Source organism: Echiichthys vipera (assembly GCF_963691815.1).
Source record: "Echiichthys vipera genome assembly, chromosome: 20".
NCBI lineage: Eukaryota > Metazoa > Chordata > Actinopteri > Perciformes > Trachinidae > Echiichthys > Echiichthys vipera.
In genome coordinates this window covers 22,460,859-22,487,608 of record NC_139845.1, presented here as the reverse complement: position 1 = coordinate 22,487,608, position 26,750 = coordinate 22,460,859, and the positions used below count along the sequence as shown (strand labels likewise).

Here is a 26,750-nt window from a genome sequence, read left to right as displayed (position 1 = left end):
GTGTGACCGACACTGAGCATGCGCCGACACCAACAAACCAGATGGTGATGAAAATATAGATCTTTATGGTTTTACATATGGAAGCCTATTTCTGCTAATGTGTTAAAAAAGTATGTTCATAATGAGAAACTTTCTCAAAATAATAAGTTAGTGTTTCAAAATATTAATATATAAAGTCATAATTATCATTAAGACACGAAATTCTCTCATACATCCAGTTATACAATTAGAACTTTTTAGAAATATCACCCATAAACAGATTCAAGAGAACTGATCTCATCTAATGCTAATCATTGACATATGGAAGATTGAGTTTATAAAATCCCCCAGCAGCCAAACATTTGTTTCATGGAAAATAACTGTGTGTTTTTTTTTGTTTGTTTTTCATGAATAACAACAAATAATCAAACTGATAATTAAAGGGTTTGAGTCCTAAAAATGACCGAATGTTTTCTGAGCAGGGCTGAAATTGTTTTAGAGATTTATGCAGAAAATCTCAGAGCAGTTTTTGCCAAGTGGACACTTCCGTCCTTATTGAGTCCAGAAGGTCGTACATTTGTTTCAGTCTTCTATTGATCAGTTAGAATATGAACCCAAAAATAATATTACACAGAAGCCCTGAATGATCATAAATAACATACATTTAATTTCCTCCGTTTCCCCATGATAACAGGATTATTCATTTGATAGTGAATGAAACGTGATAGGCCTGAGATTTCCATCACACCTGACATGTGATGCCTCCTAAAGACTTCTCACATCTTGAAGAACACTGAGGAAAACGCTGACACATGATTTCAGGTGATTTTCTGTTAAGAAATTAAACTGGAATCTGTTTATTTATGTGCAGCAAAAACTATGTAGTTAATGAGGACCTCAGGTTCTCTTCACCTGCTCCTCTGATGAAGCTGAAGCCGTACCAACCGTCTTCTTAGATGACGCACACTGATGTGAACATTCTCTGTAATAAGGTGCCATGAAGCTGTTTCATGTGTCGGCCTTGATTGAAGAGATTTGTGATGGTGATCCATATTCTCCTGCTCCTCTGACATTGTTACACTGATTCTCCAACTCTCAAATTAATTCTCTTGTTATCACGGAAAACAGATGAAATATGTATGTGATCCATGAGCTGTTAGGGCTCCAGTAGTATTAAGACACACACCAACAGAGCCAAACTGATGGCAGATGAAGACACATTTTCCCAAATGGACACAAATGTCTGGGGTTCTCCTTGAGTCAGTGATTTGGAAGAAAACACTGTTCAGTTGTTTCTATGGTGGCTCTAAAAACAGATTCAGACAGAACAGTGTGGAGTTAGAAAGGACGACTTTGGACCTTTCAGAGTCGAAATGATTCATTCACAGAACCCATCATCATCATCATCATCATCATTATTGTTATTATGGAGCCATCACTTGTTTTATGTGTTGTGTTCAAGTGTTTCCCACCAACATGTAGTGATGTCATGTACCATGTATCACATAATGGGTCATTAACTGTGTAAAGGAAGATTTAGTTTAAGCATCAACATGTGAAACTACACATGCTGATACTCTGAGATCTTGTGATGTAAATAAAGAAAAAGAGAAAGTGGAGAAGTTGTTTGGAAGGAAAAAGCTCTTGAGTGAATCTGTGGTGGCTCTTAAAAGAGCCTTTAGATGCACCGGAGTGCTGCATTCAGGAGCTGCTTCACTTCTTGGATTTCTTTGCTGCAGCTTTCTTTGCCGGAGCTTTCTTCACAGGGGTCTTCTTCACCACCTTTTTGGGGACCACCTTCTTGGGACTCTTCTTGGCTGCAGGCTTTTTCACCGCCTTCTTCACCGGAGACTTCTTTGCTGCCGGTTTCTTAGCTGCTGCTTTCTTGGCTGCAGGTTTCTTCACCGGGGTCTTCTTCGCCGCGGGCTTCTTGGCTTTAACGGGAGATTTCTTCTTCACCACTTTCTTCGCCGCTGGTTTGGCGACCGCCTTTTCGACCTTGGTGAGCTTGAAGGATCCGGAGGCCCCGGTCCCTTTGGTCTGCGTCAGAGTCCCTTTGGTCACCAGAGAAGTCACCGCGGAGTTGATGCGTTTGTTGGACTTAACAACGTCGATGTTTTTGGCGGCCAGAAACTTCTTAATGGCGGACAGAGAGATGCCTTTCCGCTCCTTGGACTCAGCCACGGCGCTGAGGATGAGCTTCGGGAGGGAGGGTCCGTCACTCTTGGGGCGGGGAGCAGCCTTCTTCTTGGGGGCTTTCGCCGGAGCTGCTGCTGGAGCTTCTTCTGCCATCTTCGTGTGTGCTGTGTTCGTCTGAGAGTGACTGAGCCGAGGGCAGGAGGCGGATTTATAAAGCACGTGAGAACCGTGGAGAGTCAACTCACACAGCCGCTCCGCCGCCCTGCCGAAATGTGGCGACACTTTTGTGTTTTCTCCGCCACAGTTTGGGGATTAAATTCACATAAAATAACCTTTTTAAAACGCGGTTTTTACTGTAGCAGCGAGAAAAGGTCCTTCCCTCCACACTGAGCTCGTGTTTGGTCACAAGGACTCTTTGATTTCATCTCAGGAGGCTTCAAACCTCTCTGATACACGCTCACTTTGGACAACTCGCGGCGAGTTTACTGCACATTTGGTCTCTGAAAGGGTGTAAAAGTGATCTGTATCACATGTTTCAGTGTTGTTCCAGTTAGCAGAGACGTGTCTGGATGTAACAAACCCGAAAAAACGGCAGTTTTGTGATTTATTTCGTTTGAATAAAGGACTTTTCCGGTGGAGGTAAACACACGGTCCGTGCCTCGGCCAGTTGGACAGTTAGACTCCTGTTCCAGATTGAGTGTCTGTGTAGATTTACCAGCCCAATTCAACAGGTTCATAATGAAAGATGTGTGAGATAAAGATGTAAATAAAGTCACATTCTGAGTGAAATCAATGTGCTCAGCTTCAGTTTGTGTGGAGACCTGCAGCTCTCTGGCTGGAAAAGTGAAGAAGGAAATACAGAAAACACTTTCATGTGTCTCCAACGCTGAGGTGCTTTCTATATTTCATTATTATTATTTCTAGATTTGATTAGATATCATTATTACACATAACTACTTGAAACAGTGAAAGATGAATTTGTCTCATTAATATTTGTTCTTTAGATTTTGTCCAGTGTTTGCTCCGTTCTCCTTAAATACTTGTGACTTTACTTTGTAGGATCTTACAGTAGATTCCCCTTCAACTATTATTCTTTCTATCAGTTGTATCGTTTCACAAACGTGTAGAAATGAAGACGTCCTTTCATCCATGTTGAGAAGTACAGATTTGATTAGATTCAACCCTCAGACTCTCAGCTGAACCTGAGCTTGGATTTGATCTGTTCTGATATTTTGTGCACAGAATGAAAGTAACTGTTATTTTCTTTCTTTTCATAGTTTCTTTAGTAGATTCTGCTTTGTCTGTTGGTTATTTGTTTTCTATTGTTTTTATGTTGTTGATGAATTTGACATGTTCGTATTAAATAAATAATCACAAACATGTTGACCATTCTATTTTTTAAAGTAAAAAATGCTAAAAGTATTTGTTCTGTTGGAATTTCAAACAGTTAATTTAATCTAAATATAATCTAATGTATCATTACATTTAAAAACGTCAAGTGTACAGATTACACATGTGAAATTATAAAAAAAATGTCTCATTTAATTCAATGTATGGCGTGAAATTGTGGAACAGTGTGCATGTCAAACTCAAGCAGTGTCCACACATTATCCATTTAAAAAGACAGGATACAGATATGGATGCTCACTAAATACAGGTGTGTGTGTGTGTGTGTGTGTGTGTGTGTGTGTGTGTGTGTGTGTGTGTGTGTGTGTGTGTGTGTGTGTGTGTGTTTGTGTGTGTGTGTGCATGCTATTTAAATATGCAAATGTTAATATAAGAACAAACATTAATGAGACAAATGGATCTTTCACTAAACAGAACAAACTGTTTTGTTCCTAACGCAGCAACACTTGGAACAGAAATGTGAGACAATGGATCTGTGTTGTTTCCACTTCAGGCTTTTAGTCCCGTGATCGTCATGACCCGTTTCATTTGGATCCTTCAGTTTGGACTTTCTTCCTGTTATGAAAACCAAAACTAAACAATACAGTGATTTGAATCTTACTACTCTTCAAGGGAAGCATCATATCCATGAAGCTAAATCCTCCAAATCTCCACCAAACTTTAATCCCTTCAAAATTGAATTACGTAACTATTTTGAGTCAGTCCAAATTATGAATAACAAATGTAATTACACCACAGATAAGTTACATGACCTTTGTTAAAGATGTATAACAGTATGGTCCACGTATTAATGCAAGTCCTTTACATGGATTTGTTTTTGCCTTATTTATTGTCTTTTTTCTCTATGCCTTTGTATCTTATTAGGTATTTATGTATTTTTATGTAATGTCCTTATAATTTAATGTGTATTGTTTACTGAAAGGAGAACTGACTCTTTACACACACTTCTATCTTTGTCAAGCATGATGCCATACTGTTCAGCCTGTACTATGTTATGTGTTATGTAATATTATAATAAAAACAGTTGGGACTTTAGGTTCAGTGAAGAACCAGAGGTGACGGAGTTGGATGGGACTGAGGAGAGGAAGCGTGTCTTCAGATCAAGTGTGTGGCTCTTAAAAGAGCCGTTGGGTTTTGTTCCGTCAGGTCGTCATCGCTTTAACCTCCGAAGCCGTACAGGGTGCGGCCCTGCCTCTTCAGAGCGTACACCACATCCATGGCGGTCACCGTCTTCCTCTTGGCGTGCTCGGTGTAGGTGACGGCATCACGGATCACGTTCTCCAGGAAGACCTTCAGCACACCGCGGGTCTCCTCGTAGATCAGACCGGAGATACGCTTCACTCCGCCGCGGCGAGCCAGACGGCGGATGGCGGGTTTGGTGATGCCCTGGATGTTATCACGGAGAACTTTCCGGTGACGCTTAGCGCCTCCTTTGCCGAGTCCTTTCCCGCCTTTTCCTCTGCCAGACATCGTGCTTCTCAGTGTGTTTGAACCGAATGAGTCGATGGTGTCCGACCGGCTGTATTTACATCTGAACTGCGGACGCGATAGAGGACATGTGTCGCGAGCTTCGGTGGGCGGTGCCAAAGTCTGCAGCCCTTCTCCGATTCTTTTCCTTTGTTCTTTCCTTTTTGCTTCTTCTTTCTTTCTTGGTGTCCTCGTGTCTTCCTGCCTCTTTAGTGTCCTTTCATGTTTGTGAGGTTCACAGTGAAGCTTCAGAGCCTCACATTCCTGACCTTTGAACAGCATTTATCACAACAGGCTGTAAGATGAAGTCCGTGTATGGAAATGATGAGAACATGTGGTTAACAAAGGACTCTTCCTGTAGATCCAGGAGGAGAAAGGCTCCATGACATGAGAGTGATGATAATCCAGAGGACACGTGCAGATATGACACTTAGACTTTAAGCAACACACCGAAAAAAACACCTTTTGAGTTTGACTTTAGAAATCACTTTAGGTCTTGAAGAGAAGAACAGACGCTTCCTATGTCACAGATATTAATACATGTCCGAGTGTTCACATTATTGTTTTATTTTTATTGATGTTTTATTGTATAGTCACTGTTGATTGTTTCATATATGATACTAAACACATGACTATTTCAAACATATTCATGTATCTGTAATTATTATTACAAACTGTGGCTACACTTTATTACATTATGCCCATACTATACTGTATTTTTGATATTCTGTGTTATAATCCTGTTTTGAACGTTTCTTATATTAGTACATTTTTATCTCTTATTACATTATGTTGAAATGTTTGTGCTTTTTGAATAATCACTCCAGTGTCACTTTACATTGGAATCTTTTTCTCGGACTTCTTCTATTGTGAGCTTCTCTTGTTGTGTTTTTCCTTCACTGTCTTTATTCATGTGAACTGTTTGTGTCTTTGTGCTGCTGCAACAAGTGCATTTCTCCTGTGAACATGAATAAAGCTTTATTTTAGTCCATCCCACACATATGATTGTAATGTAGCAGCTGCAGTTTGTGTGGAGAGCTGCTCTCTGGTGGAGAGTAACGAAGGAAAGACACAAACAGTGCTCTTTGATTTGATGGATGAGTTTAAACGCTTTAGTTTTTCTGTTGTATAAAACATGTAAATATTAAACACAATGCATGTTAAAATCAACTGACATATTTAATTGTGTTATTACAGTATTTATATTTATTTACTTTATAAAAACACATCTGTCACATTTTCATATAAAATCCAAATATAACATTTGAATATAAAATATGGCAGAATACAGGAACTATGATCTCCTCTGTCATCCACTCTCCTCTGGACCCACAGAGCCTGCATTATATTGTCTCATCCACTTCCATGTTAAAGCCCTCTCCCCAGCCCTTAGGACCACTGTGCTTTGAAAAGTCATGATGTGAGCTTCAGACACTTGATCAGTTAGAGAGTCAGTGTGTTTGTCTGTTGATTTTACCTTGTTACCAGCTTGACTTCTTCACTGGTTGTTGTGTAGTTCTAATACAGCACTAAGAAGATGTGGATATGTGGATATTTCATATTAGTGGATCTTATGAATAACATGTTAACAGTGTAGTTTGGTAGGAAGACACACTCCAGTGGAATCTGTGGTGGCTCTTAAAAGAACCTTTGCATTCACTGAGTGGTGCGTTCAAGAGCAGTTTATATATATATATACACACAGTATATATGTATTTGTTTTTGTTTAAATCATCAGATATAATCTTCTACCAGATAATATTAAAAAATGTTCTGTGATGGAGAGGGGTGCTATAACTTCAGGGGAAATGAAATCTAAAAAAATCAACTATACAGACACGATGAAAAAAAATATTGAATCTCAGTTTATGGTGTGAAATTGTGGAATCAGGTGTGTGTATGGTACATATATGTAAACGGCAAATATGTACATTTGGATTTGATGTTTGAAGTATGTCAAAACTTAATCTGAGAGCATTATTGTAAGAGATTGTTTAGGGGTAGGGTTAAATATAGTTATTCCTACTCACTTTCACACATGTGAATGACCAATGAAATTAACTTTTATCTTTTCTCTTTTTTATAGTTTGTTAGATTCAGTGTTGTCTTTACTTAAGGAATGTTACATATTGTAAATAAATAAACACCCTGTCGTATATTAAACGGGCTGTAGAGGCCCATTGGACTGCTGGTCCGTTCCTGTGCAGCTGTCAGTGATGCAGAGACATGTGTTGGCAGCAGAGGAATGAAGCCTTCAGTGAGGACTGAGGTGGCTCTTAAAAGAGCCGTTGGAGTTTGTGGAGCAGCGGACACTTTAAGCCCTCTCTCCGCGGATGCGACGGGCCAGCTGGATGTCCTTGGGCATGATGGTGACCCTCTTGGCGTGGATGGCGCACAAGTTGGTGTCCTCGAACAGGCCGACCAGGTAAGCCTCGCTGGACTCCTGCAGAGCCATGACAGCGGAGCTCTGGAAGCGCAGGTCGGTCTTGAAGTCCTGAGCGATTTCTCTCACCAGGCGCTGGAAGGGCAGCTTGCGGATCAGCAGCTCCGTGGATTTCTGGTAGCGACGGATCTCTCTCAGAGCCACGGTACCGGGCCTGTAACGGTGAGGCTTCTTCACTCCGCCGGTGGCCGGGGCGCTCTTACGGGCAGCCTTGGTGGCCAGCTGCTTCCTGGGAGCTTTTCCTCCGGTGGATTTACGGGCGGTCTGCTTGGTTCTGGCCATGACTCTTTCTTTCTCTGGGGGTCTGGACTCACAAGAGAAACCTGGAAAACACGAGGAGACACGCGGCTCTTAAACTGTGGGACCGGCTGTGAAAGTGGTGACGCAGCTTCAGACCTGCGGCTCCTGATTGGTGAGAGGTTCCTCCTGGAGCTCAGCACCGCCTAGAGGGGCGACCCCCGCCCGAATCTCCGCTCTTATTGGCGGACAAGCCTTTCAAAGTGTCCGCCAAAATCGAGCGCGCGTCGCCCCCTGCTGTTCTGCTCGAAGCCTCTTTTCTGGTTGGTCTGGCACCAAGTGTCCCGCGCTCCGCGGAAATATAAAGGAGTGTTTGGGCTGTCGTTGTCACATTTTCTAGTATCGACTCTAGAAGACGCAGCTAACGATGAGTGGAAGAGGCAAAACCGGCGGAAAGGCCAGAGCGAAGGCAAAGACCCGCTCCTCCCGTGCCGGGCTCCAGTTCCCAGTCGGCCGTGTTCACAGGCTCCTGAGGAAGGGAAACTACGCCCAGCGTGTGGGTGCCGGCGCCCCCGTCTACCTGGCGGCTGTGCTGGAGTACCTGACCGCTGAGATCCTGGAGCTGGCTGGAAACGCTGCCCGCGACAACAAGAAGACCCGCATCATCCCCCGTCACCTGCAGCTGGCTGTCCGCAACGACGAGGAGCTCAACAAGCTGCTGGGCGGAGTGACCATCGCTCAGGGCGGCGTGCTGCCCAACATCCAGGCTGTGCTGCTGCCCAAGAAGACCGAGAAGGCCGCCAAGAAGTAAACACCCGGAACCTTCAAGGGACACAACAACAACGGCTCTTTTAAGAGCCACACACGACCACTAAAGACACAGCTCCTACTTTTACAGTTAAATATTTACTTATGTTATTTGATGAACAAAACTTCGACCACTGACTGTCATACCACTAATAAAGGACTCATCAGAGTGAAAGGGGGGAGAAAAAAAACAAGACATCTATTGAGCTCAATCATGGTCATTCATTAAAATACCTGCCATGTGTTTTATTTGATATTGTTTGGCTGCTAGAACATTTAATCAGTACAACAACACAATCAGTTCTAATATTTTCCAAATGCACTAAGATAAATTGTAGTAGTACATATACTGTATATGCAATTCTACACCCACTTTCATGTCCTAAATTGTAAAATTAAGAATAACACCATCTTAAATATTTACACCATTGGTCCATTATTATTTCATCATTAATTACTTTTTAACATCCTTAAAGACTAATATCACTATTTTGCCCTTGTCCCTCACCAAGATATACTAACTTAGACAATGAGAATAAAGTTTAAAAACATGACATATCTGAAAACTTTAAATGTACTTAAATAGACTAATACTCATATAATAAAAAAGTATTTTAGTATTTATTGTCTGGCAGTTGCCAGCATTACGTTTTGGATCATATCTAGCTGTCACATAGTCATTTCCAACACACCAATGTATTTTACCTTCTAAAAGTATTAGACACAGATATGATTGGTTGTTTTTCAGGAAGTGAAAAGCGACAGTGGCGTTCACTTCAAATATAACATGTGCATTTTCACCTTGAGTGTTTAAAGAGAAATCAAGGTAAATGTTGCTTAACCAGGATATATACTTATTGTTTATCATTTACAAACACGCTGTAACTCTGTGAAAGTTTGTAAGAGGATATACGTTTTTAGTGAAATACATGGATTTTGTGTGCATATTATGCTAGCAATCAAATCAAAGCTAATATGTAAAGCTACTTTGAAGTTTTTCATGAAATACTGTAGAAATGTCATTTCAACCCCAATCCCCTCTGTAGTGGAAAAGACAAGAGAGTGGTGGAAATTACATTTAAACTCTATTATTATGGAACAAAACAATGACCGTTGTAATTCTATTTTAGATTTTGAATTAAAACAAATGTCTGTATGTTTTAAAGATGCCACCAAAGACAACAGCTAAAAGGTGTCAGGACTTTAGCGACTGCTTTGCTCAGCACCTGATGGCTGCACCTAGTTCAGCCATGGGAAGAAGCTTGCCCCTCTACCAGCACATCACATCCTGACACATCACACAATAGAAGTCTGCAGCACATTCAAGACTCATATGAGGGGCGCATTGGTCAATGGTGTGCCCTCAGTTATGACGGAGATGTGTACCCAGGCATCATACAGGATGTTTATCTTGTTAAAACCATGAGCCGCATAGGTAACAGTCGATTCCACTGGCCAGCAAAATATGACATAATATTTAAAAAACAGTAGCTAGCCAGGCCAACTTTATATTTCAGGTTGTAAATAGGTTACGGTTAGCGGTTAGATGTTATTTTAATTAAATCTACAAATGTATAGTAGTTGTAAAAAGGTTTTAACTGTCAAATCTAGGTATGAAAGAAATTATATATATATATATATATATATATATATTGGTGAGGTGACATATGTCCTTCCATTGTTAAGAAATATGCATATATTTAGATGTGCTGGAAATTACATTTTTAATAAATGTCAGAACATTTTTTTAAAAATAACAAATTATCTTTTGATTTCAGTGCGTTCACTATTGGACCTCTAATTTAGACAAATAAGAGAATCTTATGAGACTGAAGAGTGTGAGAGGAAAAAAATGTCATTACTTTTCTTAAATATATATATATATATATATATATATATATACTGCAGGTACATTTCAGGTATTGAAAAAACACGGGAAACACTTGTTTTTTATTTTTTGTAATTCAACTTCTTTAGTCTGATAGAACACAAATTGTCTTCTGACCTCAAACTTATATGATTGAAGAGATTCATTCTCAAAAACATCATACTAACCATAAATTCGGTCAACTCTGTTAGGGACGAATTGGGTCAATTATATAGAGTAAAATAACATTTAATTTAAGCCCTTGCCCTCCTAAGATGAAGGACACATATTCACCAGCAGGTGTCGCTATAATCAAGTTGAACGCGTTTTTGCCTCTACCTCCGACATCCGTACCTCGCACATTCAAAATGTTTACATTCAGGCTTTTGAATCTCGGGATATAGGCCACGCCCATTTCCGCCTTTCTTGCAGCATCGTGATATATGCAAAAGCCACTTTTTCAAACTCCTCTAGGCCGAACGTACGATCAAGACGAGACTTGGTACATGTAATGTTTGGATGGTCCTGACCATAAGCTATCAAAAGAATGCCGAAGTTATAATGGAACAACTTCCTGTAGATTAGTCAAAAGAGGAAGTGCTGAGAATCTTCCTAAAATTGTGTCAAATGGACACAAAACTAATCTAGTAATCTAGTTTTCTATGTCTTACTGAGGCCGGCTACTAGATTTCACAACAACAAACCACTAGGTGGTGCTGGTATACAGAATTCATCATATCTCAGCAATTATAAGTCAGATTAACAAGAAACTTAGAATAGTTTCTGATGCTCATCTGATGCTTTGAGAATAATATGACATCAATCATCCAGGAGATGGCGCTGTTGGTGGTTGGACCTGTAAGTTTCAAGTACTGAACTACTATATATTTAAACTATGAGCACTTGTAACTGATTGAAATCTTTGCTCTCAGTGAACTGAGTGTGTGGCTCTTAAAAGAGCCTTTGTGTTGTTGGTCCAGCAGCAGTTTTACTTGGAGCTGGTGTACTTGGTCACGGCCTTGGTGCCCTCAGACACGGCGTGCTTGGCCAGCTCCCCGGGCAGCAGCAGGCGGACGGCGGTCTGGATCTCCCTGGAAGTGATGGTGGAGCGCTTGTTGTAGTGAGCCAGACGGGAGGCCTCACCGGCGATGCGCTCAAAAATGTCGCTCACGAAGGAGTTCATGATGCCCATCGCCTTGGAGGAGATGCCGGTGTCGGGGTGGACCTGCTTCAGCACCTTGTACACGTAGATGGCGTAGCTCTCCTTCCTGCTCTTTCTCCTCTTCTTGCCGCCCTTCCCGGCGGTCTTTGTCACGGCTTTCTTGGAGCCCTTCTTGGGCGCAGGCTTCGCTGGATCAGGCATGATTGGTTTGTTCTAAGAACAGATGATTCTCTGCTCTGCTGCTGCTTTGTTTATACGCTCCTATATGCAAATATCAGTGTGCTGTTGCGCGTCTCGGATTGGCTTAGCTGTGTGACCGACACTGAGCATGCGCCGACACAAACAAACCAGATGGTGATGAAAATATAGATCTTTATGGTTTTACATATGGAAGCCTATTTCTGCTAATGTGACAAAAAGTATGTTCATAATGAGAAAATTTCTCTAAACAATAAGTTAGTGTTTCAAAATATTAATATATAAAGTCATAATTATCATTAATATCCGAAATTCTCTCATACATCCAGTTATACAAGTAGAACTTTTTAGAAATATCACCCATAAACAGATTCAAGAGAACTGATCTCATCTAATGCTAATCACTGACATATGGAAGACTGAGTTTATAAAATCCCCCAGCAACCAAACATTTGTTTCATGGAAAATAACAGTTTGGTGTTTTTTTTTCATGAATAACAACAAATAATCAAACTGATAATTAAAGGGTTTGAGTCCTAAAAATGTCTGAATGTTTTCTGAGCAGGGCTGAAATTGTTTTAGAGATTTATGCAGAAAATCTCAGAGCAGTTTTTGCCAAGTGGACACTTCCGTCCTTATTGAGTCAAGAAGGTCGTACATTTGTTTCAGTCTTCTATTGATCAATTAGAATATGAACCCAAAAATAATATTACACAGAAGCCCTGAATGATCATCAATAACATACATTTCATTTCCTCTGTTTCCCCATGATAACAGGATTATTCATTTAATAGTGAATGAAACGTGAGAGGCCTGAGATTTCCATCACACCTGACATGTGATGCCTCCTAAAGATTTCTCACATCTTGAAGAACACTGAGGAAAACACTGACACATGATTTCAGGTGATTTTCTGTTAAGAAATTGAACTGGAATCTGTTTATTTATGTGCAGCAAAAACTATGTAGTTAATGAGGACCTCAGGTTCTCTTCGCTTGCTCCTCTGATGAAGCTGAAGCCGTACCAACCGTCTTCTTAGATGACGCACACTGATATGAACATTCTCTGTAATAAGGTGCCATGAAGCTGTTTCATGTGTCGGCCTTGATTGAAGAGATTTGTGATGGTGATCCATATTCTCCTGCTCCTCTGACATTGTTACACTGATTCTCCAACTCTCAAATTAATTCTCTTGTTATCACGGAAAACAGATGAAATAAAATGTATGTGATCCATGAGCTGTTAGGGCTCCAGTAGTATTATGACACACACCAACAGAGCCAAACTGATGGCAGATGAAGAAGACACATTTTCCCAAATGGACACAAATGTCTGGAGTTCTCCTTGAGTCAGTGATTTGGAAGAAAACACTGCTCAGTTGTTTCTATGGTGGCTCTAAAAACAGATTCAGTCAGAACAGTGTGGAGTTAGAAAGGACGACTTTGGACCTTTCAGAGTCGAAATGATTCATTCACAGAACCCATCATCATCATCATCATTATTGTTATTATAGAGCCATCATTTGTTTTATGTGTTGTGTTCAAGTGTTTCCCACCAACATGCAGTGATGTCATGTACCATGTATCACATAATGGGTCTTTAACTGTGTAAAGGAATATTCAGTTTAAGCATCAACATGTGAAACTACACATGCTGATACTCTGAGATCTTGTGATGTAAATAAAGAAAAAGAGAAAGTGGAGAAGTTGTTTGGAAGGAAAAAGCTCTTGAGTGAATCTGTGGTGGCTCTTAAAAGAGCCTTTAGATGCACCGGAGTGCTGCATTCAGGAGCTGCTTCACTTCTTGGATTTCTTTGCTGCAGCTTTCTTTGCCGGAGCTTTCTTCACAGGGGTCTTCTTCACCACCTTTTTGGAGACCACCTTCTTGGGACTCTTCTTGGCTGCAGGCTTTTTCACCGCCTTCTTCACCGGAGACTTCTTGGCTGCCGGTTTCTTAGCTGCTGCTTTCTTGGCTGCCGGTTTCTTCACCGGGGTCTTCTTCGCCGCGGGCTTCTTGGCTTTAACGGGAGCTTTCTTCACCACTTTCTTCGCCGCTGGTTTGGCGACCGCCTTTTCAACCTTGGTGAGCTTGAAGGATCCGGAGGCCCCGGTCCCTTTGGTCTGCGTCAGAGTCCCTTTGGTCACCAGTGAAGTCACCGCGGAGTTGATGCGTTTGTTGGACTTAACAACGTCGATGTGTTTGGCGGCCAGAAACTTCTTAATGGCGGACAGAGAGATGCCTTTCCGCTCCTTGGACTCAGCCACGGTGCTTAGGATGAGCTTCGGGAGGGAGGGTCCGTCACTCTTGGGGCGGGGAGCAGCCTTCTTCTTGGGGGCTTTCGCGGGGGCTTTCGCCGGAGCTGCTGCTGGAGCTTCTTCTGCCATCTTCGTGTGTGCTGTGTTCGTCTGAGAGTGACTGAGCCGAGGGCAGGAGGCGGATGTTATAAAGCACGTGAGAACCGTGGAGAGTCAACTCACACAGCCGCTCCGCCGCCCTGCCGAAATGTGGCGACACTTTTGTGTTTTCTCCGCCACAGTTTGGGGATTAAATTCATATAAAATAACCTTTTTAAAACCCGGTTTTTACTGTAGCAGCGAGAAAAGGTTCTTCTCTTCAAACTGAGCTCGTGTTTGATCACAAGGACTCTTTGATTTCATCTCAGGAGGCTTCAAACCTCTCTGATACACGCTCACTTTGGACAACTCGCGGCGAGTTTACTGCACATTTGGTCTCTGAAAGGGTGTAAAAGTGATCTGTATCACATGTTTCAGTGTTGTCGCAGTTAGCAGAGACGTGTTTGGATGTAACAAAACCGAAAAAACGGCAGTATTGTGATTTATTTCGTTTGAATAAAGGACTTTTCCGGTCTCGGTAAACACACGGTCCGTGCCTCGGCCAGTTGGACAGTTAGACTCCTGTTCCAGATTGAGTGTCTGTGTAGATTTACCAGCCCAATTCAACAGGTTCATAATGAAAGATGTGTGAGATAAAGATGTAAATAAAGTCACATTCTGAGTGAAATCGATGTGATCAGCTTCAGTTTCTGTGGAGACCTGCGGCTCTCTGGCTGGAAAAGTGAAGAAGGAAATACAGAAAACACTTTCATGTGTCTCTAACGCTGAGGTGCTTTCTATATTTTATTATTATTATTTCTATATTTTATTAGATATTGTGGAAGATAGAGAAATGAGCTGCTCCGTCATATGGCTTTTGAAATGGCTAAACTGAAGTTTGTGCACAGTGGGGTCATGGTACATAAACCCCTGGAATGAGACTAGTCCTTGCTGGTTGAGTAGATAATAACTTGCATCACAGAGCCTCACAGAAAAGAGAGTTCAGAGCTGTAGAGTGTGCACGATAGAGATCTCGTGCCCACTCACCCATCACCTCGTTAAGATTCTAAAAAACAGAGGAATGCTCATTTCTTAATTTTAGGCACACACACACATACTCATTAACTAACAATTTTGTGTGTTGCAAACACAGATACATCTGTCTCTCTAGATAGCCATATAGGGACATGCACTAATTTCCTTGACTCAGCTTTTACTGTTATAATGTGTTGCCAGGCAGATTAACGCCCATTGCCGCCTTTTTTACCTTTACGGCGTTACCATCAGCCCACCAGGGTATATAAAGCCGCTACTCTTAGACCACAACAGACTCGTCTGATGTATGACCTGGTTTGAGTTGTATCAGAACTTGTCTCCGCTTTGCAAAGTGCTCCAATAAAGATATTGGTGTGATCTCAAGCCATCGTCTCAAAATCTCTTCTTCTATCCTCTGATCAACGGACCGGGGGAGGTAACTGCAGGTTGATCTCAACAATTTGGGGGCTCGTCCGGGATCGGAAGGAGGAGAAGGTAAATTCGACCCAAAAAGGTTTCTTCACAGGGAACAGCGTGAGACACAATCCGGCACATTAGTAAAGGTAAGCAGAACCTGTTTAATCGAAACTCAGCCCATTGGGCATTCTAAAACATTGTGTCTTGCCTGCGCCACAGTGACTATTTAAATTGAGAGAATGGTAAACTGAGAATGGTCCTGGTTGACCCCACCGTTATTCTGACGAGGATACGGACAAAACCTAGGAGGTTACTGGGTTAGAGGCCCGGGGAACTGAGGATACCCCGAATTCTATAAGCCGAGTCTGGGAGTCATATGTAGAGGCATCGCAATATTGCTATAAGTCAGGTCTGGGACTCATATGTGTGTTTAAAGAAGTGTGGAAGGTTCATGTTTATATCCACTTTGACATCAGACTGTATTCTGAGGAATACACATTTCTGTGGGACAACATAGGGCGGTTTAGTTCTGTAGCTGTTTTTAAGTGAAATGGGAAAAGTGATGCACGTTCTGGGGTAACCCTGAGAGTGAAGGCGCACAGACTTGAGTCTGTGTAGAAGCTTCCTTTACTAGAACGGCATTACCGGCATTGACCCCTGTTGACGAGAACAGAGAAGTGTTTTGGAAAATACATGCAAGCATTTAGGGAGAAAATGAATGATCAATCAATTCTTTAAAGGAGTAGAAATTTTTAAAATGCAAATATAATTTGCATGAGTGTAGGGATTCCCAACTACAATAAAATGGGCGTATGAATGTGGTAAGAAAAATAAACTTTGGGGTAACTCATTTCAGTGTCTAAATATCCAGTTTGGATATTAAAGGGTGCGTTGCTCTGAACGAATGTGTCGTACAAACCACCTGGCTGAAAGATTATCCAAAGTAATTGTATGTGTGATAAGATCTAACCATGTTCGGATGGAAAGATCAGCATGTGTGAAATCTGTCTGAGTGAACAATAAGCCCATTGAAAGTAAAAGCACATCCCAGTGAGTCAATAAAAAAATGGGAAACAAATGGGAAAGTTAACATTTTTACAGATCCTGCTAAATTTATAGCAGATAAATGGGTTAATGTGGTTGAGAGCTTCCATTTTGGCATTACTAGACTAAGAGTTTTTTTTTTGGTTTGTTTGTTTTTTCTTCTTTTATGAGGCACATGTTTAGGTATATATATAGTGAAGAGGGTAAAGTGATGAGAGAGAAAGGGACAGTGAGTAGGGAAAGATAGGAGGAAAGCAAACTCAGTTATAGAAAGACAAGAAATTAAAGAAATAAGTATGTGTGACAGAAAGAGAAGTGAATGAATGATGAGGAGCAGAGATTAGGGATAAAAGACAGGGCCTCCTCCTAATGTGTCCAAGCCATGCAGCCCCTCCATCAAGCCCATATGCATATTCCCAGAAGGACTCTGACAATGAGGGGGAGGGGAGACTGAACCCGCATCTGTTGTGTCAGTTGTCACAAAACCAGTAAAGAAGGAAAACAGACTGAAACAAGGAAAAAGTTAGCATTGCTTCTCCAGAAAAGTTCTCTCTCCAAACAGCAACTTCTTTTTTGACTACTGGCCTGAAGAAAAGGAAACAGATGTCCACGGCACCAGATGTTCAGTTGAATTGAACGCTGAAGAGCTTGTGTTCAGGACATGGCAGCCAGAGGAACTAAAAGATTGCAAGGAGGTGGGAGCTGGAGAGGTGTGAACGCAACATTCGACTGGCCATTTGGTTCGCTATACCAGCAGAATGGGGCACAGAATCCTGGACAAAGATGGCCTCATCAAGACAACAGCAGAAGGAGAGAAAGAAGGAGACTGGGACAAGATCCAGAGAAGTCCTGGTTGCGTGTTTCTGCTTGGGGTTTTTTCATGGTTCCCCCATGAACAGGCCATAAAGACAGCGGAGGAAGGTCAGAGCATTTGAAAATCACAAATTAGAAATTAAAGATAAAAACATCCACACTAGATGACACCGTTAATTGAACTTAGAATGAACATGATGATAATGTTCAACACATACATACACTTGCATATACAGTACATATAGGAACATTTAGTAAGAATAAGTATTGGTGTCAATAGGGAAAATTAGGGTTTTGCAGTGAGAGTAGATCATTAGACACAGAAAGTTAAGGTTTTGATTACTAGGCTCATAAGAAAAAATATAATTAATCACACATAACTACTTGAAACAGTGAAAGATGAATTGGTCTCATTAATGTTTGTTCCTTAGATTTTGTCCAGTGTTTGCTCCGTTCTCCTTAAATACTTGTGACTTTACTTTGTAGGATCTTACAGTAGATTCCCCTTCAACTATTATTCTTTCTATCAGTTATATCGTTTCACAAACGTGTAGAAATGAAGATGTTCTGTCATCCATTAGGAGAAGTAAAGATTTTATTAGATTCAAACCAAAATATAACACGATTCAGATGTTCAGTAAACTACGGTAGCCCTAAAGGGTCAAACATCACATCCATTTTATTTTATCTATTATCTCGTGATAACATTTCAGATCTTGATAAAAACCAACAACAGTGTAGTCTTTTAAATCATTCATCAATCATCAGCAGGAAACATTGTTCAGTGTAACAATGTCAGAGGAGCAGGAGAATATGGATCACCATCACAAATCTATATGGTGATATAGATATATTTAATGTGTCTCAGAAAGATGCAGAAAAACTAGTCCATGCATTTGTTACTTCTAGGCTGGACTACTGCACCCCTTATTATCAGGCTGCTCCAATAAGTCTGTTAAGAGTCTCCAGTTGGTCCAAAATGCTGCAGCTCGTGTACTAACCAGAACAAATTGAAGAGAACATATTTCTCCTGTATTAGCTTCTCTGCACTGGCTACCTGTAAAATCTAGAAGAGAATTTAAAATCCTTCTCCTTACGTACAAAGCGCTTATTGGTCAGGCTCCGTCGTATCTTAAAGAGCTCAGAATACCGCATTATCCGACTTGATCGCTGCGCTCTGAGAATGCAGGGCTACTCGTCGTTCCTAGAGTCTCCAAAAGTAGAATGGGAGGCAGGGCCTTCAGCTACCAAGCTCCTCTCCTGTGGAACCAACTCCCAAGTGTTATTCGGGAGGCAGACACTGTCCCCTTATTTAAGAGTAAACTTAAAACTTTCCTTTTAGATAAAATTCACGAGCCCTCAGCTATGTTGTTATTCTTTAAATGATTTTGTTCTGCTTAATTCTGCTGCTATAGGCCTAGTCTGCTGGGGGATAATACTTTTCCTGATACTCTGAGCTTCTCTCCCCTCTGTCTGTTTCATTCATGTCTTATCAATGCCTGTTACTAATTCAACTTCTTCCCCGGTGTTGTTTGTTCTTTGTTGTCTCGCCGGTCTCTGCTGATTGCGCTGGTGGCTGCCGCCGTGGTCTTGCATGACACATCCTGCTTCATTTATAACTATTAGTCATATATACTATCACTAGTCTAATAAACTATGGAATTTGTAGCCATAGAGGCACCATCAGTGGTATGTCTCGCTGTGTCGTAGCTGCTGTTGCTGCTACTCATCATTGATCATGTTTGCCACCATAATTATTATTATATTCTATCACCTTATCTGTGCTTGTTTCTACTATTCTGCTGTATTAACTCCCATAACATATAAGTCATAATCACAGTACTATAGATATTATCATAGTTACTGGAAGTGTGTCTGTCTCTGTCTTTGTGTCTGTCCTTGTCTCTCTCTGTCCATCTCTCTTTTCTCTCTTTCTCTCTTCTTTTTTTCCTCCCCAACCGGTGCAGACAGATGTCCGTCCTCCACAGATATGGGTCTGTCTGACATTCCTGCCTGTTAGAGGGGAAGGTTTTCTTTGCCACAGTACTCTACGGGGGAATTGTTGGGTCTGAAATCATGTGTCAGCGTTTTCCTCAGTGTTCTTCAAGATTTGAGAAGTCTTTAGGAGGCATCACATGTCCGGAGTGATGGAAATCTCAGGACTATCACGTTTCATTTATTATCTCAAATTAACTATCTAGTTATCATGGGAAAACTATCTAGTTACTGATCAAACAGAGGCTCTGCTGTACTTTGATTTTACTTCCATTATTATGACAATGTTAAATACAATCAGCTTTATTATTGTAATGATGTTTGTTCATGTATGAATGTTATATTTATAGCTTTGCCAGTCTGGCTTTGCCAGTCTGGTTCTGACATAAATGGTTGTAAACTATGTTTAATGTCTTTGAATGAAATGAATCAACACTTCAGAGGACAGTAAGAAGTGATCACTCTAAAACTCGACTGTTGAGCTTTTTCATTTGTGTTCAACTTGTGGAGCATTTCTAAAGAAGAGCGCCTTCATTTAGGTCGACTATTGTGCTGCATTAGAAGGGCATGTGGGTGAATAGTAGTTTCTATGGTGCGTTCACTGTCTGACAGATTCCCCCATACAGCCTCTGTTCAGACCTTCATTAAACATAGAGGTAGGAAGGTTTAAAACATCATTCAGGTATAACTGGTAGAACTCTGTGGGCTGACAGAGTACAGACTATTTTAATTTATGACGAATGTAAACATGCAAGTTCTACTGATTATGGTCTGCATGCTAAACAGGTGAACATGGTACGTTCAAAGGACTCTTAATGGAAACTATGCAAGTAACAGCAGAAAGAGTTCTGGCTAACTAAATCTAAACCTGTAGAATGTGCATTACGTTTGACACTTAAATCATACTGACACTGAATGAGCACATTGTCACACATTGTCTGGATGTGGGGGACGGCAACACACTTCACTTCTGGGCTGTTAGCTAAATAAATACAGAAAGTATAAAACAAACTACCGTAAGAGTTTATTGGTTATCCTATACTGTATTTTATGTGTTTTTGTAAACTGCTGGAAACTCAATTTCCTTGTGGGAGTTCATCCCAAAGGATCAATAAAGAGAAGTCTAAGTCTAAGTTACTTTACATTGTTGAATATCAACCGAGTTTGTTTTTCTAGTTGAGACTACATAAACTTATGTGATGTATGTTTTTGTGTTATTTACAACTGGGAAATTATATTTCAAAAGGATTTTCCCCATGTCATCACAATACAAATCATTGTAGATTTATATAGAAAGAAAAAGTCATCCTAGGATTGAAACCTAAACTTTAGATGCTGAGTATCTCTGTCCAGATGTTGAGAAAAATCATTTAGAAATTAAAAAATACATTCAGTAAAGGTCATTAAAAAAAAAAAAAAGGCTTTACAGTACAGATTTGACATTGATGGCCTGTTTTTTTTTTTTTGTTTTTTTTTAAAGAAAGTTCTAAAGAATAAAAATGTTGGTCGGTGCCAAAACGTGTGGTGAAGGCTGGTCATTGGTTCTGTTGGAAACCCCCTCAGTCAGTATAAAATGTGACATAAGCACACACTAGTGAGCAAACTGAAATGATTTCCAGGTTAAAAAGAGACTAAAATTTAAATATTAAGTATAAAATGTAAGGAACTCTTAATTTAGGCAACTTATGATTAAAGAACATCACACTAATATCACAGTGAAATCACCTCAAACATAAATTATCCTGATTGGGGGTCAGATTCAAGCAGCTGATAAACTCAAGCAGGACTAGTTTTGTAGTTACGTCCACAGAAAAATACAAGTTACTGCTAATGCTGTTGAATTTAAACCAACCACTGACTTCATTGACTTGTGGTAGAGTTCATGAACTGGTTTCTAGTCAGATGGACTGATGAGATTTTTTTTTTCCTTTGGTGTGAAGTTTAAAGAATATTATCTGCATAAAAAAGAAAAAAAGAAAACACTGAGACGATAATGAGCAGGCGTTTTCTAAATGTTAGATTTAAAGGCATTTTCTAATGAAATGAAATATGAAATATGTGCAGCATTTCCAGAACTAAATTCTACAAAATTCTTGATTTTTATTGCAGATATTTTTGCAGGAATTAGAAAATACTTAACCCTCCTGTTGTCCTCGGGTCAAAATGACCCACCACTGTGTTAAAAAAAAAAAAAAAATCCCCTAAACGATATTTTTTTAACCTGAAATTTTATGACTTTTCCTAGATTGGCACCAACAGTAGAAAAAGTGAAATGTTGCTTTCAATCACATTTCCATGTAAACTGTACAAAAAAAGGTACAAAGGTGGTCTTCGGGTCAAAATGACCTGTGAGGCAAAAGAGTTGAAATCAAGGTCACAGAGTTATTTACAAACCACAGAATGTTTTAGTTGTTTTAGTCAATCAGTAGCGGACGTAAACAAGACAAATCATGTGGTCTTCTCGCGGACTGCTGTGCCTTTGATCAGTCTCAGATCAATCAGTAGTAGACGTGAACAAGACAGTAGCAGACGTAAACAACACAAAGGCGTTATCGCAGACTGCAGAGCTCCTTTTCTGTGGATTTCCAGAGATTATAAAGGTGCTGCAGATGACAGGGCCCCAAACTCTGTCTGGGCTGAAGCCATGAGTGTGCGATATAACGCTGAAGTGGCTCTAGAGCTGATTTTTTCAGATGTCCAGCAAGACAACTCTGATTCAAAAGAAGAAGTGGAGGATGTATCAGAAGAAGAAGATGGGGAGGAATACAACCCAGAGCATGATGAATCATCTTCAGAAGAAGAAGAAAACCCTGAAGCTGGAAGAGAGACTTTCCTTTCAAAAAATGGCAAGATAACATGGTCCTCAGCAGCATATGACCAACACGGCAGGCTACAGAACAAAACGTCATAAAGATGACCCCAGGACCCACAAGGTATGCTGTTCTCATGCCCATGAATTTGTCTCTACATTCTACCTGTTTATCACACCAGCAATAGAAAAAATAATCCTGGAGATAAAAAATCTTGAGGGTTTTCGCAAATACGGAGACAGCTGGAAAAAGATGGATGAGACTGACCTGCAGGCCTACTGAGGGCTGCTAATCTTAGCCGGTGTGCAGGTCCCAACGTGAGGCTGCAGCTAGTCTATGGTATGCAGAGAGTGGAAGGCCAATTTTCCGAGCCACAATGCCACTCAAAGTCTTTCACACCTACTCAAGACTGCTACCATTTGATGACCGATGACCGTTTGAAGACCAGTAATAAATAAAATAAATACAATAAATAAAATAAATAAAAATGCATTCAAAACTCCTTTTTGCACATTTTTTTTCTTTTCTTAAGCTATAGAAATGAAGTGAAGAGGGAAAATGCAGTTATTCACACATTTTGTGGTGAATGACAAGTTGTTTCTTCAAGCAGGATGAAATTTGGTGTTTAAATTCAATTAAGCTGCTTATATTAGGGGTTTAGTGAAGACGGGTCATTTTGACCCGGAGGACACAGGGTGTATACAGAAAATGAGGACAACAGGAGGGTAAAAGAAATAGAATAATAAATAAAATGTTGTGTTTTTGATATATGAACAAAACAGTGGGTCTATTTTAGTCATTTAATGCCTAATTATGGGGAAATGTTTTTGTATTTTTCAAAATGAATAGTTTAAATGGCAGAAGGATATGCTATATTATAGAATTTACACAATAAGTAAAGAAGAGCTTAAGGCTACTAATATCAAAAGTATGAATACAAAGAATAAATAGAAAGACATTAGTAAGTATTATGAGTGCTTCCTTTTAATATTGCCTAAGGGAAGCATATATAAGGTGAATAGAATTGGTCCAAGGACAGAACCCTGTGGGACTCCATGACTGACTTTGGTGTGCATGGAGGATTTGTCATTAACATGTACAAACTGAGATCTATCTGATAAATATGACTTAAACCAGCTTAATGCTACTCCTTTAATGCCAGTTAGATGCACCAGTCTCTGTAGCAGGATGCGATGGTCAATAGTGTCGAAGGCAGCACTAAGGGCGCACTCACACTGTCCGTCCGTACCATGCCCCGGGCTTTTGGGTACTTGTCCCCCCCCTCCCTCTCCCCCCCAGGGACAGGCCCGTTTGTACTCACACTACCTGGACCTCGGCGAATGCTTCCTTGCTGCCTATACGTCATCATGTCGTAACACGCACACGCAATGATCAACGTCATCGCGATGCGCCGCTTTGTTTACAAATCTTTCCATAGACCTCAGAGTTTTTTTGCGTCTTTTCCGACTGTTTTTGAATATTTTCATCCGACCAATTCTGCAGTAAACACTCCTCCTCCACATCACACCAACATGAACCTTTCGCCGCCATTGTTTTAAATGTCCGCGCATGGTCCGTCTTTTTTTTTTTTCTATGTCCGAACAGGTGCACATAAAATGACATTAGAGCTGCTGTAGGCCTCGTGCTGGTGCACGTACACGTGCGCACGCCCGTGCTCGTACACGTGCAAATGTGCTTTACAAAAGCCCACCTCTCCTAAACGGTCCGTGGTTGGCAAGCGGGCTGCCGCTAGGCGCGGTGCGGTTGCACTCACTATGGTCAAAAGAACTAGGCTTTACCCGTAAAGCCTGTTTGGGCACGGTACGGATGGACAGTGTGAATGCGCTTTTAGATCTAGTTAAACAAGTACAGAGACAAGTCCTTTGTCTGAAGCTATTAGAAGGTCGTTAGTAATTTTTGCCAGTGCTGTCTCAGTGCTATGATTCATTCTAATTCCTGACTGGAAGTCTTCAAATAACTCATTATTATGTAAAAAGTCACACAACTGATTGGCGACTAATTTCTTGAGGATCTTAGAGAGAAAAGGAAGGTTAGATATAGGTCTATAGTTGGCTAGTACCTCTGGATCAAGACTGGGCTTTTTAAGAAGAGGTATAATTACAGCTATTTTAAAAGACTGTGGTACATAACCTGCTGATAAAGACACTTTAATCATATCTAATACAGGAGTGCTAATTAAAGGTAACACTTCTTTAAGTATCCTAGTTGGAATAGAGTCTAGGAGACAAGGCTTTGATGCTGAAATAGTAGAGGTACATTTGTTAAGGTCAACTGAAGAAAAGCAGTCCAAGAACATATCAGGTCGTACAGTTGTTTCTAAGGTTCCTGGGTTTGAAGAATTGGTGCCAAGCGGGTTGATTTTGTCTCTAATAGTTATTATTTTGTCATTAAAGAAGGTCATGAAGTCGTTACTACTGATGGTTATAGGAATACATGGCTCAATAGAGCTCTGGCTCTCTGTCAGCCTGGCTACTGTGCTGAAAAGAAATCTAGGATTGTTCTTATTCTCCTCTATTAAAGATGAGTAATAGGCTGCTCTGGCATTACGGAGGGCCTTCCTATATGTTTTTAGACTTTCTTGCCAAACTAAGCGACATTCCTCCAATTTTGTAGAGCGCCATTTACTTTCCAATTTGATATACAATACAGCACAGAAGTCAGTGGCCACAAGTTTGTTCTGGACAAGTTTTGTTTTTTTCAAAACTTTAAATCTTGCTCAATGTGTGACGTTCGCCACAGCAAAGAATAAAGCCTCCGGGACAGCGTATTAGCTGTGCTTCAAAATTAAACTCCAGCCACATATATTTACTCAGAAAACTCTACAAATGATTGAAAAGAAAAATATACGTTTAATTTTAATGTTCAATCTTAAACTTCGGGAACAAAAGTTTCAAACCATTTAATTACACAAACTCAGAGGTGGAACAAGTAAAGTAACTAAAGTTACCAAATGAAGTGGAATAAATCGCTCTGAAATATAGTTCAGTAGAAGTTTAAAGTAGTATAACATGGAATTACTCAAGTAAAGTACAAGTACTTCAAAATTTTACCCTAGTACAGTACTTGAGTTCATGTACTTAGTTACTTTCCACCACTGCACAAGCTCCAAATAAGTTGTTGTTTCTGAAGCTTTCCATCACAACCTGGGCCGCCCTCAGGGACTCTGTTGCTCAGATGTCATGGAGACATCAGTAAATGAAAAGTTAAAATTAATGTTGTGAAGCTGTGTCATCTTCAAGGATGGAGAAGCTGTTTTCATTATGGTAAGGGGACTCTGGTGGGGGGATATAGGCTGTACACATGAATATGTCTCTGTCTGTGGAGACCACCTCTTTTTTTATTTTGATCCAAATTGAGAAATCTCCTTTTTTGAGCAATTCAATTGAGTGGGTGAGGTTCGTCTTGTACCAGATCAACATCCCTCCTGAATCTCTGCCTTGGCTTACACTTCTCAGTTTGGTTGATGGGAATATTATTTCTCTGTATCCTAAAGGACAACCAGTGGGCATGTCTCCTCTATTCCAAGTCTCCTGCAAAATAATGATATCTGCGTTTTTCAACTCTTTCTTAAAGTCTGGGGTCTTGCTCTTAAGGCCAAAAGCAGAAGACCTCAGACCCTGGATGTTCCAACGTGAGATAACAAACGACTTAGATATCATTAGGTATTAAACTCAACATGTAGCTTTCTGTGGTAAAATGAGACAAACTTCCAATCCTTATTGTTAATAGACCTAATAATATTATAACCCTTTAACATCTATAATTTAGTAAATATGTGGGTAAACACTCTAGGGTTGTCTACTGAGCAGGCTGAGCATGTGATGGATGTCTCTCAGCTGGCTGTGTGGAGGTGTGGGGGTGAGGTTGGAGGTTGGGAGGGTAAGTGGGGGGTCTGCTGCTCTCCTTACCACCTGAGCATAGCTCAGTGGGGCAGGGTGTGGCTCCTGGTGACGGTGCCGGGATGGGGCTCCTGGGGGCAGGAGGGGCCCTGGTCTGGTGTGAGGGGGTCCGTAGCTCTCCTGGTGTGGTCGTTGTGTAGAGGTATGAAGATGGTATGGTCTCTGTGTGGGTGGTCTGGATGGTCTGGATGGTCTGGTTGGCAGTCTTGGGGTGCTGCGGACCGACCTGTTTCTTGTGAGGGGGGTGGACTGGTCTCGGTTGAGAGCGACGTCCTTCAGTGTACGGGCGAAGATTGGAACTGTGTTTTTTAACAGATGGACGTGGTCATGAAGGCAGCTGATGTCCAGGGTGGGGTGGTGGGCCAGCTGGACATTCGGCCTCAGGGCGCAGTCTCTGGAAACGCTGCTGTTGATCCTGTGGATGGTATCAGGGTGGAAGTCTTTCCTGGGCAGCAGGGTTGATATCACCACTCTACTGTTGGGAAACGTGTTGGAGGCTTTCTCTATTACTCCTTTGAGTGACTCTGACACTCTCTCCTGCTGCGTCCTCAGCTCGTTGGTGCCGGTGTGAATGATGATGTGACTGGGAGAACCCAGACACTCCTCTGACAGCATCTCCATGGCATGTTGGCTGGTTGGGCACCAGAGTTTGGCCACTTGGTGGTTGGGGAAAAGTT

The 26,750-nt window shown here is 41.0% G+C and overlaps 5 protein-coding genes across 5 annotated transcripts; 1 reads left to right on the top strand and 4 right to left on the bottom strand.

Annotated features, from left to right (window-relative positions):
* Positions 1 to 1,692: 1,692 nt before the first annotated feature.
* On the bottom strand, positions 1,693 to 14,090 carry LOC310962828 (histone H1-like; the record flags this gene model as incomplete). Its single annotated transcript, XM_083935425.1, has 2 exons — positions 1,693 to 1,959; positions 13,587 to 14,090. 2 exons carry the CDS (start codon positions 14,088 to 14,090, stop codon positions 1,693 to 1,695), a joined length of 771 nt encoding a protein of 256 aa, XP_083791551.1.
* Positions 4,684 to 4,995, bottom strand: LOC310962843 (histone H4; the record flags this gene model as incomplete). Its single annotated transcript, XM_083935440.1, has 1 exon — positions 4,684 to 4,995. One exon carries the CDS (start codon positions 4,993 to 4,995, stop codon positions 4,684 to 4,686), a length of 312 nt encoding a protein of 103 aa, XP_083791566.1.
* Positions 7,307 to 7,717, bottom strand: LOC310962414 (histone H3.2; the record flags this gene model as incomplete). The annotated part of the gene is made up of 1 exon (XM_083934880.1): positions 7,307 to 7,717. One exon carries the CDS (start codon positions 7,715 to 7,717, stop codon positions 7,307 to 7,309), a length of 411 nt encoding a protein of 136 aa, XP_083791006.1.
* LOC310962471 (histone H2A) lies at positions 8,100 to 8,483 on the top strand (the record flags this gene model as incomplete). Its single annotated transcript, XM_083934944.1, has 1 exon — positions 8,100 to 8,483. The coding sequence occupies one exon, from the start codon at positions 8,100 to 8,102 to the stop codon at positions 8,481 to 8,483; it is 384 nt and encodes a 127-aa protein (XP_083791070.1).
* On the bottom strand, positions 11,335 to 11,709 carry LOC310962838 (histone H2B-like; the record flags this gene model as incomplete). The annotated part of the gene is made up of 1 exon (XM_083935434.1): positions 11,335 to 11,709. One exon carries the CDS (start codon positions 11,707 to 11,709, stop codon positions 11,335 to 11,337), a length of 375 nt encoding a protein of 124 aa, XP_083791560.1.
* Positions 14,091 to 26,750: the final 12,660 nt, after the last annotated feature.